This window comes from Anser brachyrhynchus (assembly GCF_964034855.1).
Source record: "Anser brachyrhynchus genome assembly, chromosome: 9".
Lineage (NCBI taxonomy): Eukaryota > Metazoa > Chordata > Aves > Anseriformes > Anatidae > Anser > Anser brachyrhynchus.
The window spans coordinates 1680813-1699041 of NC_137703.1; the positions used below are offsets into that span (position 1 = coordinate 1680813).

At 49.4% G+C, this 18229-nt stretch overlaps 1 protein-coding gene across 3 annotated transcripts in view; it reads left to right on the top strand.

The window, feature by feature from the left end:
• LEKR1 (leucine, glutamate and lysine rich 1) overlaps positions 1-6293 on the top strand; it is a 52552-nt gene extending 46259 nt beyond the window's left edge. For 2 of the 3 annotated variants that reach the window (XM_080604791.1, XM_080604790.1), the window contains exons 10-12: positions 1738-1890; positions 2827-3126; positions 5595-6293. In XM_080604791.1, coding sequence (XP_080460917.1) covers positions 1738-1890; positions 2827-3126; positions 5595-6002 — 861 coding nt within the window. In that variant the 3' untranslated portion in view covers positions 6003-6293. Of the gene's footprint in view, positions 1-1737; positions 1891-2101; positions 2446-2826; positions 3127-5594 lie in introns of those variants that run through there. The other variant, XM_080604792.1, reaches the window with a different exon arrangement.
• Positions 6294-18229: the final 11936 nt, after the last annotated feature.

The following is an 18229-nucleotide window of genomic DNA, read 5'->3' on the forward strand; positions in this document are numbered from 1 at the left end:
ATTATGCTTTCTTTGGAGTTCACCTATCGTTTTATTTCCTGTTGTGGTTATCAGCTCTACTAGCTTCAAACGTTAAATGTGAAAAGTGCTTGCATCAGCTTCAGAATGAGCTCAGGTTTTTGTACCGCTTATATTTTTCTAGTCTTAGTCATCAAGTAGCCTCCAGCTCACGACTTGCTTCTATAATAATATGTAGAGTTAATAAATAAGTTTTTCTGTGGTTAGAAACCAAACTCCAATATCGAATAAATATAGATGTATCTTCTACATTATTGCAATAATAATAATAATAATCATGGTCTATTCTGAGGGTCTTACAAACGTACCAGTTTTAAAAGAAATCTCAGGGGGGGATTTGTGCCCATTCAATGCCCAGAATTGTGTATATTTTGGTGTTTAAAATAATTACAATATTTCCAGTTTATCTTTTCCCCCAAAAGAGTTCGAGGAATTTGTAACACTCTTGCTCATAATTAGTGTATGAAAATAGATTGCTATAATTAAGCTCATTCTGGGCTTTTAATAATTTTAAATAACTAGGATAGTGCAGTGCTTGTTTAACATGACTTTTATATTCTTTCAGCGTACGACAATTAAGTCCATTAGAATGCAGCCTGCAGCAGTATACTATTAGCAAACCGGCTTGGGAAAAAAATTCTTCAAAACACAGCCTTCAGTATTTCTTCCAGAATCCAGGCTTTTATTTTGAGGCGTTTATTGCTGGATTTTCAACTTTAAATTCACGATACTTAATGCGTGAGATGCTGTAAGGACTGGGATGCTTTACCCACAATTTGTAAACCTTTCACTTACTTACTCGTCTCCACTTTTTGACCCAGAGCTTCTCCAATGTATATACCATCAGAGCAGTGCTAAAACATTTGAAGAGCAATTTAAAAATGAAAAAAAAAAAGTAATGATAAGTGAGCTGAGGTGGGTAGGAGCTGCCTCCTTCCTATCCTCCAGCTCCGGGGTGCAGCGATGGGTCCGTGCAGCCACCTGCCCGTCGGGCACCGGCCGGTGCGGGGGGAGGCTCTCGGGTATGCGCCTTCCCCTCGGTTTTGGTGCTAGTGGCAGATGTAGTGGATAGGGGACACGTGAGGAGCTAGGGATGCAGTGCTAAGTCGCTCCATACCTCCAAATTGTCGGTGTGTGTATGCTGTGAGCGGGGCCCCTGGGAGCCAGCAGACCCTCTGCCTGTGGCACATCGTTATCTGCTGCAGATGGCAGAGCGCGCATAGGAAACGATTTCATAAGAAAGCCGGTATTTTTTATTTTAGTTTTGAGCTTAGGGCCTATTTTTAGCACAGTATATCTCACTTACTGTGAAAAGTTTCGTTTTGCTGCACTGGGATGTAATAACGAGCAGAGTTTTACCTCCAGAGCAAACGCTTCCAGCAGAATAACGATCTGTTCTAAGGGCTAGCTAGAGGTTTTGTGAATCAGCGTTTCGTGGTGACCCAGAGCGGAGTCCGGCTGCCTGCAGGTGGGCATGTAGCGCTGCTGGAGACGCCGTGCCCGGGGCAGCGAGCTCCTCGGGGCTCGGCGCTGGTGGGGCAGTGGGAGGAGGGAGCTGGCTCGCTGGCTCAGGTGCTTGCCGTCGGTCGGATGTGGTTGTTCGGCTCCCAGGGACTCAGCCTTCTAAATTTCACACCACTCATTACAGTACCGTGAAATGTGAAAAAATAAATCCTGAGGTGAGTTGCTACGTGTCGTTACAATGCACTTGTTCCCTAGATGGAGATTGATCTGGCTAAAGGTGAAGCACGACACAAAGAAGCAATTCTCAAAGTCAAGGAAGAAGCAAGGGTGGAACTAGACATTGAAAGGCAAAAACAGCAAGAATTGATCACAAAATATCAGAGAGATCACGAAGAGCTCCAGAAGAAGGTGTGTGACACTCGAGAGAAAAATATTGTGGCAGTGGATCACGTAAACCATTGAAAAATAGTATGTGAAGGAATAAAATCTTCCTTATGTGTAGTCCTGTGTCTTGACGATACAATATTTTTTCCCAATCTTAGTATATAGCATGTGTTTCAAATTTTGGAAAATGAAACAGGCTAATATGTAATTACTGTGGTTGTGGATCTTTTATCAGATTTTCTCTACCCAGAGTTCATCTGTGTCCACAGACTGTAGCTGCTAACAACTGACACTGTCGTCTTTTAAAAGCCTTTGGACTGTTTGAGACTATGGCAGGTTGTCGCAGAACCATCTGCGCTGTTTTCTCCCTTCCTAAATGAATTCCTCACCGATGGGCTAAGGTCCAGTTAATGTCTTCCCTTGTTTGTTGCATCACATACAACTGGCCGTTTCTGTTACCCAGATACAGAGTTTTTGAGGTTTTACGTAGAAATTGAAAAATGTACCTGTCACCTTAGTTTTCAGAAGATTTGACATGTCACTTGAGAATTCTGGAAAAATCAAATAAATTTGATGAAACTGTATTGTTATTTAAAATTCATTACATTACACAGTGTTTTAAAGAACAGTTTATCACAGTTTGCTTTACAAATATGATTGTAGAACCCAGAAGAAATATTGGCTTGCTGTAAAGAAATTAAATTTTCCCATTTTTACCACTATTTCTCTGTTTGATCTTGGACATATTAATTAATCTCTGCTCTGAGGGAGTTTTGATACACTTAGAGCTCTCTGATATCCTCTGAGAATATTATGTAAATTCAAAGCATTTTCTTTGTCTCTGAGGACTTGCATGCTTGCATTTCTACTTTTTTTTCCTGAAGTCATTTGTCTGATACTTAATTCTACGTGTCTAAAGATAACCACTGAATGTAGACTTAGGCAATTTTTGTCATGCAGATACCTGGATTAATATCAAGTGCCACCAACAGCTTAAGGATGGAGGCAGAAATTCTTGAAAAGAAGCTACAAGATGTCCAGATCAAACTTGCAGAGAAAGATGAAGATAAAGAAAAGGAAGTTCAGGACCTTAAAAGAATAATTACTGAACTTGAATTTCAGCTGGAGATGGAAAAGAACAATAATGAATCATTTCTGGATAATATGAGGAAAGAAATTAAACACAAGTCAGATGAACTGGAAAAATTAACCCAGGAGAGGACACAGCTGATTCATAATTTGAGTCAAGTTCAAGAGGAGGTAGGAACATGACCGAGGAAATGCCTTGCTATTTTTACTTTGAGACATGTGATTTCTAGAATCATTCAAAGCATACATTTTTTCAGACCCTGGTACACACTGGCTTAAAAAAAAAAAAAAAAACACCTTGAAATTACAAGATTTATGAAACAAATTCATAGTAATTTCATAAATACAAACTATCACAAAATATGTGAAATTTTTAATTAGAAACATTTAAAATATTATTTTATTTAAAGAAACATTTTCAGGTCTTTTAAGACCCTTCTTTCTTAGACTGTAGCCTCGCATCACGCTACATAAATAAGTAAACAATAAAGCATTCTTCAAGGTTTCTGAGCAGAAGACATGGATATTTCTCATTTGGGTTTGTCCCACCTCCAACTAGTAAATCCACTTTCTGAAACACAATTGCATAAAAGTGATCAAACATGAAGAGAAATTTGACTGCTGGATATTCTTACCGCAAGCATTTGCTGAATGTTTGGAATATAATGGGAAGGGAGGAGAGAGAGCTGTAGTGCTGTATGAGAAATGTGAAAACAGTGGAGTAAGGGACTGCAGATAAGATTAGACTGGAATGTTTGAAGTAATTAGTGGCAGAAGAAAATTGATAAACAGTGAAAATGAAACTCTTCAAAATGAGTTAGGTCTTGGGTTGACATTTCTTTAATGCATGAGAAAGGTTCAGAAGCACTGTGTTGGTGGCATGAGAAGGGTGTTGGCAGTCGTTCTGTTCTGTACGTGTGGGAAGGGCTCTTGGAAAGACGTGTGCTCTCCAAGCATTGATCGGGAACTTCAGTGTCGTAAGGAGCACACTGTTACCCTCTGCCATGGGGTTCCTTCAGCTCTACTTATGTTCTTAGTTTTCCCACTCCGAAGCATAGTTCTTCTTCTCATATAATGGTATTAGGAAACGGGGAGGTCAGAGTGGCTGAAAATCAAAACTGGTTTTAAGACAGATTTCACACTAGAATACTCTCTCAGATTTTCGTGGTAACACTTCCCAGATCAGTTCATGGACTATCAGTGACCATCTGAGTGGCAGAGAGACTAAAGTCTAACTTCCTGTCATTAAGCTGTCTGCACAATTAGGTATTCAGAAAATAAATTATTTTAGACATTCCATCTCTCCTACTTCTATGAGCAGTTGCATTCCTCCTCCTACAGCTCCTTCACCTGTGGTAGGTACAGAGGTTAGATCTAATCTAATGAGGTTCTAATCTAACTTAAGTGGTCAACAAAGAACTCCTATTTGCTCCATCATTTTTCAAGTTTTGAAAGGAACACACATCCAAAAAATTAATAATTTAATAATAGCCTTTTCTTGGCTAAACAGAGCCTACCCCATCCGGTTTGGTAGCAACGTGCTTCTGTTCTGACTTTACTGACGCCAGTATTGTCCCTTCCAAATGTCAAAAAAGTGCCATTGGGATTATGTTTCTTACACTTTTTTTTTTCCTTGTATATACTGACTGTCATTTGGCTGTAGAGAATTTCAGCTAGACGTTTGTCCTCACTTCGGAGTGGTATGTGGTTTGACCCTGCCCACGGCCCACACTTTCAGCGCTAAAAAGGTCTACATAGAAATGTTTGTGTCTGGGCAATGAGGCTGTGCACGACTGAGAATATTCTCTATTTGACTTGCTCGTCATTCTCTGTGTCAGAGACTGTCCTCGTGGTGGCTTCCCTTCCGTTCTCGTGTACCTCCTGGAGTCAACAGCAATTGCTTGCTTAGAAGACCACAGTTAGATCATGGCTATTTTTTGCTTCTATTAGTACCGTCAGGGGTTCTGACTTTTATGAATCCACTTAGCATGTTGCCCTTTGTTATTTATTGACTTTTTATTTCAGCTGGAAACAGGAAAGGTAGCATCACAAATAAGTTCTACGTAATATACTGACTTGGGGACTTGGGTAGTACCGGAACAGCTTCAGTTGTCTGCCCGAGGACCCCTACCAGTCACTTATCGTTTGGGTGTCAGTAATCACAGTGAAAAGTTTGTGAAAACCACTAGATAGATAATCGTTTATCAGAATTATTTGTGAAATAGTAATCAATAAAGTCACAAAAAATCAGTTCACAACTGCTTAAATACAGAGGAAGATAAGTTCTGGGACATCTTATCGTAATAAGGTGGCGTAGTAGTACTGGGACTCTACATTGCCGTTTCCTTTCCAAGAGCAGGATTCCCAGTTCCCCTAGTTGGAGGATGGGCAGGACATCAGAAGTAGCTCCTGATAACTTATTTCATATTTTCCATTGTCTCCTGAGAGAATGAAGCGTGTGTAAATGCTGATGTACGTCCTTGGAGCAACTTTCAGGGGAACCAAAATACTGGGAAGCACTGAAGGCTTTGCATGCATCAGTGCCCTCCAGGCACCCCTGCCTTGAACCAGAGGACTTTAGTAGGCAGACTTTTTCACTAACGGCATTTTGTAAAGCGAGTGTTTGTTTCTGTTTGCAGAACACTCTCCTCCAGGAAACGGTGCGCAGAGAGTGCGAGGAACGCTATGAGCTGACTGCAGCTTTGACTCAAGCCAGGGAACAAGTACTGGAGCTAAAAAAGCTCAGTGGAAACTTCCCGTTATCGCCGTGTTCCCTGGCTCAGGGCAGCCTAACCTCCTCTGCTGCCCTGCTTGGTGATTACGGACAGAAAAGCCGCCCGAGCCCCAGCTCCGGGAAGGAAATCAATCTCTCTGGACAGTTTGGTATCTCCAGAGCCGCTAAGGCGCCCACCTCCAGTAAGCGTGGCGGCAGCGTGGCTTTGCCAGCCCTCAGCCCACCGCATCCTCCCAGAGGCCGGGCGTCCTCCCTGAATGAGCCCAGGAGCAGGATTACTGCAGTAATAAGGAGACAGCTGAGTCAGCTCTGACAGCTGCACGCACATGCGTAGCACACGGGGAAGTATTTCAGTGCATAAATATCCATTTACTTGTGGACCTTGGCGTCAGATATTACTTGATGCAATTCATGCATTCCTACAGGTTAAAATTAAGTTAAATTATTATATATTTTTGATGCAATAATATTTTTTTTGTCCATTGAATATCAGTGTAATTAAATGCTATCTACATTTCGAGATGAGAACAGTATGAAGGAAAAATACTGCCTCTCCAAGAGAAGCAGGTCTTCAGTAGGTGTAATTAAAATAATTGCCAATTTCAAATGCTGTCTTCCATAAACCACATTGTTGGAATTTTCCTATTTTGTATGTATGTTGTTCTGTGTAACTTCATTGTCTGTTTCTGGTGTAAAAATGTGTTTTGTTCCAGTAGAGTCAGGTATTTGCAGTTGTTTAATGGAGCAGTGGTGTACTTGCACGGACCGTGTTGGTCCGTGGGAAGCACTGGTGCTGGAGCACACAGCACTCAGTGCGGACACACAACAAGTCCGTGTGCTGACCAGTGGCAGGGACACACCTTCCCTACTGCTTCTGTGTACAAGTCTTCCCTCCACGCTGGTTGACAAGGAGCCGAAGACTTCCTGGCAAAGCTTGTGGTGGTTGATGTAACCTGGAGTTCAGCACTGGAATTTGGTATTGAAGTGCTGGGATGTTTACCTGCGGGCTGTGGAGGTGCACGCAGTGATGCCTCTGTACTAAAAGCAAAGGCAGAGCACAGGTGGGGCAAGCAACCTGTCCCGTTTTAACCCTTGTATAACAATACCCCGTTCCACATCGTACCACCCATTGGTGCCATGGTGCCGCTGGAGCCACGCACGCAGGGCAGACCCCAGATCTGGGCTCTGGGCCACTGCTTTAGTGCTTAGGTCCTGTAGCAGCGGCAGCTGTAAGGACTCACCGGGCATTGATAAACTGTAAGAAAGGAGTAGCACATAAACTAATGAGAGCAGCCACGGAAATAATGTTTCTAGCAGGAGGGAGAGCATAAATCATGGGCCCAAACTGAGTCAGGAACAGATATTTCCCGTATTTTCCCTACCTTACAGAAACCCCGGGCCCACGCTGCTAAGCAATAGACAAAGTACGTTAGTATCAGGAAGCCTTGTTCACCAGTGACAAGCTTTTAAAAACAAATTAATTTCACGTAGTGAAAGAAAGTTTAGAAAGCATTTCTCGCAACGCAATGAGACACAGCAGCGCAGAATGCCACAGAGAATGCAGACACCTAATTATATCCCCACATTTTCAGGAAATAAAACTTCCTGGAGGTAATACATCTTGTAGAAGTGGTGTCATTTATGAATGGGTTTTTCTTATGCTGGACCTTGTACTCTAGGACTCACGGCACAAGGGAATAATGAAAAAAACCAAACTTGGAACAACTCTGTCTCTGTGGGATCCTGACCCGCTGACTGCAGGAAGCAAGCCATCCTTTCACTTCTCAAGGTTGCAAGAAAATGTCCTACAGCAACGGGTTGTCTTGTTCTCTCCTAATGCAAAGGCTTCTGTTTTCTTCCTGGACAGTGCTGATATTGTTGCCAGATCGGGAGTAGAGCCCTAAATCTTTCCATGCAGTACTAACCCCGCTAGTAGACTGCCACTTTGCATACCAGGGTAGCTAATACAGCAGCATACCGTGTTACTACCACATTTATCCAAATTTATTTTTAGCCAGTACTCATAACTTCCAGAGTAGTTTCAAGCATTTGGAGTCTGTGGGGGCCTCCGTCTGCCCTCCCTGCCGGGCCTGGTTCCTCTGGTCAGAAAAGCAAGGGTCAGCAATATTGGGCGGATGCTTTAGAGAAGGCTTCATGAAGGCATCAAACATCAAACATGTTTTGGCCAACTGTCTCTTTTGGGGTGCAAAGCCATCACTGCTATAGGGAACCACCTGGCTCCTTGGGCAGCGTCAGAAGCCCCTGGTATGTGGGAACCTTGGGAAGGCCAAACCTAACCCAAACGTTGATGAGAATTGGGGCCACGGCACCAATGGCCGGGGCCAGGCCCCTGATGTGAAGCACATCAGGAGCACAGGCCGCAGGCCGGTGGGCAAGGAACGGCTCGGTCCCCGCGGGAAGCCTGGGCTCGGGCTGCCCCCACCGTGCTCCCTGCCTCACCTCGCTCGCTGCAGCAGCGATCAGATTTGAAGGTCAGGCTGTATCTCATTGTGGGTCACTACTTTTCCATTAAGATTGCCCCAAATCTCTGCATGCTTCACAGGTAGTAGTGCAGGGAGAGTCAAATGCAGTGCTGGTGACACGGAGCTGTCTTGCCGCTGCTTTGACAGGAGGTGAAATTTGTGCTTGCCATATGTATTGAAGTGCTTGCCATATGTACCGTAGATGTAAGTGCTTGCCATATGTATCAGACATATTCCTAATATTACAAAATAAAGCAGTGATGTGCCTCATGTATTGGAAATGATAAATAGACCTTTAACCGAGTGAGTGTGTGTGATCTGGGATCGCAGCCTGTGGCTTGCACATGGAGTTTTTCCATGAAGGAATAAAGCAGACTTCAGAAAAAATCATCTTGTATCTTAGCAGCATTGAGAGTATATGAAAATAGAAACCGAAGCCAGACCCCATGCCATATATCATTGAAATGTATTAATCAGAAAAAAACATAGACAGTCGTTTTTTTCATTTAAAGAGACAGTTGTGCTCCGAGATGTTCTTTGCTTTAAATTCTTGATTCAGCTCACAGCATTTTATAAATTGTTTCCTTTGAAGCTTGTATTATGCTGCATAAAGCACTGTACATTTTTAATACAAAAGAAAACGCGTGAGTGAAATTGGGGATATTTCCTGTCTCAGGCAAAAGCCACACATCTTTATTTTAAGCTATTTAAAATGGGTTCTTATTTACGCAATGAAAATTTTGTGTTAGGTTTTGTCTTTAATTGTAGGTATTTAAGTCTATTCTACTGAAGAAAGAATAAATTCCATATGCAACTGTAATGGTGTGAAATAATATAACCAAATATGTTTAGCACTTATGTGGCTTTTTTTCATCCTCAAAGCATAGTACAAAATTAATTTCGATAGGATAATAAAAAGGATACTGCACAAGATTAATGTTGAAGAGGTTTTAACACCGGAAATATAATTTGTGTGATGGAAAATATGAGCATCTGGCATTGCACTGTGAACTGTTCCCAGATAATGAAAAAAAAAAAAACCTCTTCCAAGCAAGCATGGCCAGTTCCAGCAGATTGTTTTCGCTCGTATCTCAAGAGATAGGTCCTATCTTCTGAAAGGAGCAAGCTACAAACGTTCCATAGTTGCACTTTTCCATCTGGAGCCTTGAGTTACTGGTGAGCTGAGGTCAGTGCCAGGATGTGACTGTGTTTCTTCCCAGTAAGCCAAAGGATGATGGCTGCGTAGCCTGCAAAAGTAACACTTTCTGTTTGATCTATATATATGGGTCTCCCTGTAACCAGGCAGCTGAAACAAGCCCAGTTCCATCAGTATTTCACTGGTACGTGTCGTCTTGAAGTTAACTCGTAGTACGCAGGTCATACCAGCTGGTTGCGATTTGCTTTACACAGATTTAAATGGGCAGTCCTCCACAAAGTGCTTCACATGGAAAATCAGTAAAAGATTAAGAACTTAAAAAAAAAATCTGCTTTTAAAACATATTAAGATCAAAAGTGTCTACAGCTCATATCATACCCTATTCCCACACCGCTGATGGGACAAAGCCCCATGTGCGTGCTCCAAAGCTCTCGTCCTGCACTGAGGCAGGTTTCAGCGACGCGGCTGATGCGAAGGCAGCTGCCCTTCTCTCTGAGGGTGCCTCAGGAGATGGCCCTGTGAAGGGGGCCGGCTGCAGGCTGTGGTTACCTCTTGGGCACGCAGCAGTCTTTAGGGACCCGCGGGCTTTCCCTGCAGCAACAGGCTGCTCGGGGCTCCGGCACAACCGGGGCTGGAGGCGTGGAAGTGGAGCTGGGTGGCCAGGAGGGAGCGACCACAGGGCTTGAGACTGAGCCGGAGAAAAGGCTCCCATGCCCACAGGGAGCTGCGAGCAGCTTGGGGCGAGCATCGTGCTGCGATGGGGTGAGCATCGTGCCACAACGGGGCGAGAATCGTGCTGTGGTGGGGTGAGACCTGCTCAACTTCCAACCCCAGCAGCGTCTTCAGACGCCCCCCCGCGGGGCTGCAGCCGTGCTGTCCATTGTGCCATCTGAGCGTCTGGAAACTGGAAGGGAAGCGGGAATGACTGGCAGGCTGAAAACTGATGTCATTATCAGACTTGGATATTAGTAGGCTGTGGTTTGCATTGCGTACATTGCCTTTGTTCTTGGCCTTGTCACTGTGGGTTTGTACCTTGCCGCCCTCTGCGTGCTTTGCTCCGTGCACGACAGCCACAGTAAGGGACATTTTGAAATTCAGCACTGATCCATGTGCAGGGCAGCTTCGAAATAGGACAAATGGAGAGAAAGGAAAGCCATTCATTTTCGCCCCTGTGCAGCTGTCTGTGTGCGAAATGTCAGCGCATCCCCATTTTTATGGGGCATGAATAAATAAGCATTCCGTTTAGCTTTTTATGTATCCCATATTCGCTGTCACACACCGAACAAAATTAGGAACAAAATGGATGCACTAATCCAGAAGCCATTCTGGTCAGGAAGCTTGTCTATTGCCCCAGAAGATGGCCCTGCCTCAGGTCCGAGCATGGTGCCACCCGTGTCACAGACCTGTCTCGTGCCGTCCCCTCCCCATGCGGGTCAGGGCCCCACGTGCTGGGGCTGTGACAGCCAAAGGGCTGGCCCAGGGCTGGCCCAGGGCTCACCACGGAGGCCGGCTGTTCCCTGCGCTCCTGTTACCTGCACTGCCCATTTAATGGGATGTTGAGTAACGCCTGCTGCTTGGAAATCTGCGTAGATTTTTGTATCTCCCCCCAAATCAATTCATTTCTAAATGTCGGAAACTTGCGGATGGTGACACAGCATCATTTTAGACTGTACAGCCTGGCTTTGCTGGTTCCTCAGTCCCACAGATTTACAGGAACTGATTTGTTTGGGGGAGCCTCCTATTTCCAAACACTGAACACGTTTCGAGTTGATGGAATATACCCTGTTTTGACACTACTTTTTTCGTCATTTTCTCTTTCCTTTTTAATTTTATTTATTTATTTATTTTTAAAGGAAAAATACCGATTTCAAGCAGTGATTTATTTATGGTTTAAAAAAACCAAAAGCCTGGAATCCAAATCGCATGTCGAACGCTCTTGTCGGCTGTAACACAGTTTCGTTTCAGCGAACCTGGGCAGTTTCGCTTTCCGTTTCCTTGCCGGTTGCCCTCCCAGTGCCGTGGGTCAGGAACAGGAGCTCGTGGTGGCCCCGGAGCCGTGCCAGGGCCGCGGTGCGTGCCGGCTGCTGCTGGAACCGCTTCAAAGCTTCCGAACGAGCTCAGCGCTGCAAACGTCACGGGGCGATTTTGGATAAAGCCGAAGCCGATCGCAGTGCACACGAGGAAAAGCAGCTGCAGTCAGCAGCGTGTAAAAGGTCTGTAATGATGCAAACAACTTTTGGACAAAGCACAAAAGGAGATAACTGAGCAGATAGGTCAGAATGCGTGACAGGCATGCGCTTTCAAGAGGTCTCTTCGGGTCTGTTTTGGAAGCAGCTTGCTCTCGGCACAGCTACAGACAGACAAGTGGAGGTTCAGCTCCTTTCCACAGCCATTATAAAAAAAGAAAAAAGGGAATAAATGGGGTATCTGAACAGGGTTTTGCAACTGTGGAGCTTGTGACTCTTGCTGGCATTTTTCTCCTTTTCCTCTCCTCCTTCCAGGCCAGTGAGCACGGTGCCGTCACGCAGGGTTCGCACAAGCTGGCTGCTGCCAACTAACGAGGCAACGCTTCCCTTGGTTTCCTTATTACTTCCTTCACCTGGGCACAAACCGAGGCTGGTTTGCCCAAGGTGTCTTTGCGGCCACCTCCCCAGGCACCAGACACACTGCTCTCCATGGGGGTATGCCTCTGAAGATCAGGAGCATTCAGCCACTACGGTGACAGGCACAGAGCAAAAACTGCAGTGGTAAACACCAGTGGAAGTGTGGAATCACTCAGGGTGGTCCCCGCAGAAGCCATGGGATGACATTTAGCAAGGGAAAGTTTCAGTGCAACACAAAGGGAAACGTCCTCACGCTGCGTCACGGTGGCCATGGGAGAGCCGGGGGGGCAGCGGAGCCCCTTCGCTTGAGTCACTCAGAGGGGGCAGGAAAAAAAAAAACCATAGAAATTGTAGTGTCAGGAGCAACCCCGCTGGCTGGAGCCGGTGAGCTGTGTGCTCACAAATGCTGCTTTCCATCTCCACGTTTATGTGACGTGGAAAGTGATTTACGTGGGCCTAACATCACTTTATTACGATAGCAAAGCCCCGCTGGCAGGGGCCTGTCGTGAACTTTGGGAGCAGGGGCACGGGGGGGGGGACCTCAGCCCACGCCGTGCAGCCCCCGGCCGGGGGTCGTGCTCCCTGTCCTGCCCCAGTGGCCTGGCAATGGCACTGCCGACACGGCCTGGGACGTAAAACCACCACAGGCGCCGGTAACACGGGGCCTGCCCTCTCACGACTTATGAGGAACTTTCTTTCCATGTCCAGGTCGGCCGAGACACTCAATGGGCGTCAGAAGATTTAGGTGAACCATCCCCCCAGCTCTGCGCTTTGTCAGTTCCTGCAGCTCTGCCCAAACTGCCCCCGGTGTCGGGATCGTGGTGCAGAGCTGCTAGGGGTGCTGGAAGTCCCTTGCTCTCCACAGGACCCTGAAGCCGACCCTGCTCTCCGAACACCGGTTTTCATGAATCATTGGCTTTTATGGAAATCCATTTAAGCACCCATTTGTCCAGCTGCTTCCTGTGCATGTGAGGGATTGTGCTAGCTGCAGTATTTTTTTCAAGTTACTGGGCCTGAGTGGTCGCTTTAATCATCACGGAGTCCTGAACAAAGAACCACATGTGTGCTCTGGGAAAAGGACCCCAAAAAGGATCACCAGCAACCTCTGAAAAGTGTCCAGCAAGAGGTCAGATGTTGAGGCTGATTTACGGATGCTGTGGGTGTAACCAAGTAGCAATATTGCCTCAGGGTTTTTATAGACCGCCCGTTGCCAAGTCAATTATATTTTCTGATGTCTTTTTTGGGTTTTGTTTTTGTAGATTCCTTCTAAAAATAGCGATAGCACCTCCTTGGAGGGTTATGGAAGCAGTTTCTGGAGCTAGAACGAGGCTGTAATCCATCTGCTAAATCTGGACACGGGGAGCACTTGAGTTTGTAACTCCTGTGCTATAAAGCAAAAGAAAAAAAATGTTGCTTCGGAGACCAGGCTCTTCTGTGAGTTAGGATCCACAGAAATGCACGGGAACACTTTCCTCTGGCTCTCCTTGGGCGAGGATGTCCCATACCCGCCGTGCTGACACCTTCCCAGGGAATCACCCCTTACCCAAGGGACGCCCCTAGGAATGGAGGGATTACACCGCCACGCGCACGCCTGCCTCCCGGCCTCCCTTTGTGCCCCCTCCAGGGGCTGAGCCTCTGGCTGGGAAAAATTCGGGGCTCATTCAGCGCGGTGGTGCCTGCCAGCCTGCGGGGCAGCGTGGCTGGGGACACGTAAGGTGACGCGGGGAGGTTGTTTTGTGGCCCCGCTGACCCCACAGTGACGACGAACCCATAAATCTGAGCCCAGCAGCTGCTCAAGCCTGCAACTTCTTTTCAGCCCTACAAGACGAAACCACCCGATGCAAAGGCCGAGGCTCTGGGTCACATCCCCAGAAATGCAAGCGAGGGTGAGGGCTGAGGCGAGGGGCGGCCTGAGCGGAGGAGAACTGTTTGTTTCGAAGGAGCTCCCGCGGGGCTGGGGAAACGAGGTCGCTCCTGGAGATGGCGGCGTTCCTGGAAAGGCTGGCCCAGCCTGCTCGTTCCGCACCATTTCACTCCATAACCCTCACGTCCCAGGCGGAGGAAATAGAGATTTCCACCTGAAAAGCTGGAAGCCCCAGAGCATCCTCTCCAGCCAGCTCTTCTGCCGCCCTCAGCACTGCCAGCCAGGGCCTGCAGGGTTTAAGGGTTAAAGGGGCTGCGTGGGCTTGATCAGGCCCTGGGCCAGGCCCAGTTCTTGCTCACACGGACACAAAAGAAGTGAAACTCCCCCAAATCCTGTGCACTGGGTGGGCAGCCGGCCCGTGGGACCGTGGTGCGGGCGGTGCGGGGGGGCCCTGCTGCTAATGATGCTCCTGGTGCTAACGGTGCTGGTAGTGGGCCTGGTGCTAACGATGCACCCAGAGCTCCTGGCACCGCCTGTGCTAATGACACTTCTGGTGCTAACGAAGCCCACGGCGGGCCTGGTGCTCCCAGTGCCTCCGCTCCCACCCCCTCCAGACACGCTCCGAGCCCACGCCGTGCTCAGACGCTTTCTCACCATTTACCTTTGCTTTCACTCAGTTGCCATGGAGTTACTCGCATCATTTCCTTTGCTTACATCCCACCAACATCTGTTGCTATTTTGCGTTTTCTCACACCAAACGCTTCACCTCCAGCCAGCTCCGGCCCCGCTCCCGCTGCGTGACCCTGTCCTCTCCCTGGCCGGTCCCCTGGGCAAAGGGGGTCCCAGGTGGAGACCTCCCTGGGGGGGGGGAGCTCATGCTGCTGGGCAGAACTGCTGCTTTTGCCATTTCGGGGACAATTTGGGTCACACCGTTGTGTGCACCTGCTCGGTCCTGGGGTGCTGCCAGGCACGAGGAAGGTGAGGCGGCTGTGATGCCTGGGGACCTGCTGGGGCCAAGCGGAGCGGAGCAGAGCGGAGCCCACCTCCTGCCCTTCCTACTGGGAAGGATGAAGTTGTTTCTGCCCCAGAGCCCCCACACCAGGTGCCCATTTCCCACTGAAATACCCCTCATGCTATGGGGTCTCAGTGAGATTTGCGACGAGCAGGCACCGAGGTGCCGGCAGGCCGGGAGGCTCCCAGGGGTCTGGTGTCCCTCCCGTTATGCACCCGCTTCTGCCAACCCTTCCAAAAACCCCGTCCCCTTCCTAAACTCTCAATTTGGAGGAGCTGGGGCAAGCAGCGATCCCTGCAGCCGCGGTGCCAGCGGCCACGCGGGTCCCCTGGCCTTGCAGTTGCCTGGGGAACCCACACGTAGGCACAACCCCCGAAGCCGCCCCGAGCCATGCCGCCTCAATTACTGCAGCCAGACAGAGGTCCTCAAATAGGAACCATATGCTGGAGATAATATCTCTGTTTGTTGCCTGCGGTTTCCGTGATGGCAAACTACCGTGCTGTAATCCTGTCGCGTCCGGCTCATTTGTGACATTGCCGTGGCTGGAAACAGGGGACGTGGGGGCTGCGGGGGGCTGGGGGCAGGAAGGGCGCTGCCAGCCCCCGGCCGAGCGTTGGTGGCCCCTGGCAGGGGTGCCTGTGGCCGTGGTGTGGCGTTTGTCAGCCGTGCTGGTGCTGCGGGGCCAGGTGGCTTCGTGTTCAGGGCCCAGGTCCTGGCACACGCCCTGCGTGCGGGCTGCTTCCTCCTGAGCAGGTGCGGCACAGAAATCCTGTGGGTTTTGGTCATGGCTTTGGCTCCTCGACCTCTGAACCAGCTTTGAAATGAGGCGGAGGCTGGCTGCTGGGTGCCTTTGGGTACCTGGCTCCTGCTGGATCCATGCAGGTCTACACATCCTACCTCGCGTGGGCGCTTTAGAAGGTTGTGTTGCGTCCCTGGATGGGTGTATTTGAATCTGCACGAGCCTTTGAGTAGACTCATTTGGCATAAGATCATTTTGGAGTGATTTCTCTTTTTGATTCCTTATCAGTTCAAGCTAAATCAGTCCAGGCCGTGTGCCGCAGCTGCACAAGACCGCCCGGCCTGAGCGGGCCCAGCTCCCTGACCGGACAGACGGCTGCTTGCCGCCACACGTGGCTGCTTGCGGCTGACATTGGTGGTACGACCGCAAAAACGCTCAGGGGACGGAGCCCTTGATTAGCGGCGGCACCGCCGTGGTCGTGCGGGACTTCTCCCCGGGGGCTGCACAGTGGCCGAGGGGCGAATGCCATTTCTGCGATCGGAGCCCTCGCAGGGCCCTTCTGAGCCGCTCGTGGGGCAGGGGTGGATGCACGAGGCCGGCGCCCACCATCCCCCTGTGTGGACGCGCTCAGCTCCCGTGCCTGCAGGCGTGGGGCCGGCAGGATGCTGCTGGCCGGCGACATTTCGGTGCCACGACAGCGAGGTGCCAGACGTGCCGGGTGAAACTTGGTTGGGGTGAGCAGGAGAGCTGCGTGCACATCACCTCCGCTGCGGGCAGGGAGCTGCCACCGCCCCGCAGCAGTTCGGGAGAGGGATGGGTGGTCTCGGACAGGGTGGTCCGGGACAGGGTGGTCTGGGACGGGGTGGTCTGGGACAGAGCTCGGCCGTGCAGGAGCTCAGGGCCTTGTTCCTGGGAGCAGAACGGCTGCGGCAGCCTTGGGGCCCCGGGAGCAGCACCCTCCCAGGTGCGCTTTGGCCACGTGCTTTGTTGATTGCACCGGAGGCAATTAAAGCATTCCTGAGAAATCCAAGCTGTCTCGGCAGCAGGGGCACGGCAGGGCGCGGGAGCTGTGCTCGTCTCCCCGGCCGTAAATCTGCTGCGATCGCTCCAAGGCCCCAGCGCACCCCCTGGAACGCAGCTCTGGAAGCTCTCCCGCTGCACGCCGCCTGCGCCGCCGGTCGGAAGCGTTGTGCAGCCCCCGGCTGTCCTGGTGGCTTCACCTGGCATCCCGAATGGGCTAGGAACGAGCTGCAGCCCCATGTCCCTCCCTTTCCTCTTCGGGGAGACCCCTACGCCCGGAGAGGTACTCCTACCCAAAACCCCTGTCCTTATTGAGGCTGGCATTTTTACGTGGCTTTCCACACTTTCACTTAATTGCAAGGAAACTGTGTGAGGGGCAAGTGATTTGGCTCCGAGTAAACTTTTGTTTTCATCTTCTGATGAAATTTTTCCCTTAAATCCTTGTTCCAGCATCTGGTGCTGCTGGGGGTAGTCAGACCGCAATCATTCCCTGATGCCACCACGGCATGAGCAGCAAAACACTCTGTTTGCGGTGGTCCTGCTAGAAGTGGCTGCTTTGGGTCCCTGTTTGGGAGCAGATATTTGTATTATTTGGAAAGAGGCAGAGCTACCTGCTAGTGTTCATGGAGCTCTCCTGCCGTGCTCAGTAAGACACACAAAATCACTCCAAGGACCATTGAAAGACAAGACAACGCCAGCTTTGGTGCTCCTGTCAGTACAAGAGTTTATTCAGTAATTATTGAGGCTTTACAAAAATAGACGGCTTACAAACAAACAAAAAAACAACGAAGAATTTGTTCAGACTCTATTAAATAGAAATCAATTTCTCCTTAAACTCAGGTGGAAGCGAGATGTGCCAGTCCCATTTGGGAACACCAGACTTTTCGTTACTCAGGAAAAATGTCCCGGGAAGGGCAGCTGAGGGTGCTGTGAGATACCGGCGAGGGCTGTGCTGGCCCTCCCTTCCTGCAGACCTGGGGCGGTTTGTAAAATGGCTTAAAGCAAGCTAAATCCATCGCACCTGCCCAGCACACCTGCAGGCAGCGGTGCCGTGGGCATGCTCCCGTGGTGGCGGGTGGCACGGCATGGCACACCTTATGGCACGGCACGGCACGGCACGGCATGGCACGGCGGCAGCGGCCGGAGGGAGCCACGCGTGGCGGGGAGGCCGTGCTGGGCCGCACGGCTCGGGCAGCAGAGAACATCTGCGTGCCTGTGTGCGTGAGCGTGTGCACGCACAGGGATGCTCGTGTCCGCTTTGCAACACTTCCACCTACAGAATAAAACCCAGAACGGCAGCGGGAGCGGCCGGCGGCCCTGGGGGCAGCTGGGGGTGCAGCGGTGCTCAGGGACCCAGCTGAGCAAAACCTTGGGGGGCTCTCTCCTGGGAGAAAGACGGCACTTTTTGCCATTTTTTTTTCCTTCCACTGGAAAATAAAGGCGTTATTTTTTTTCAGGACAGCTTTTCTGATTTTACTGTTTTCTTTTCAAAACGCCCTGCTGGTCGGTGGCCAGGCAGGAGGTGGGAATGGAAAGCCGTTTCCTTTGCAGAAGTGTTTTTTCCTAAGCGGGGCGTAGCTGCCGCTGCTCCGCTGCGCCAACACCCGAGCGCTGCGTGGGCACACATCGGCCCCGCTGCAGACGTGGAGTGGAGCAGAGTGGG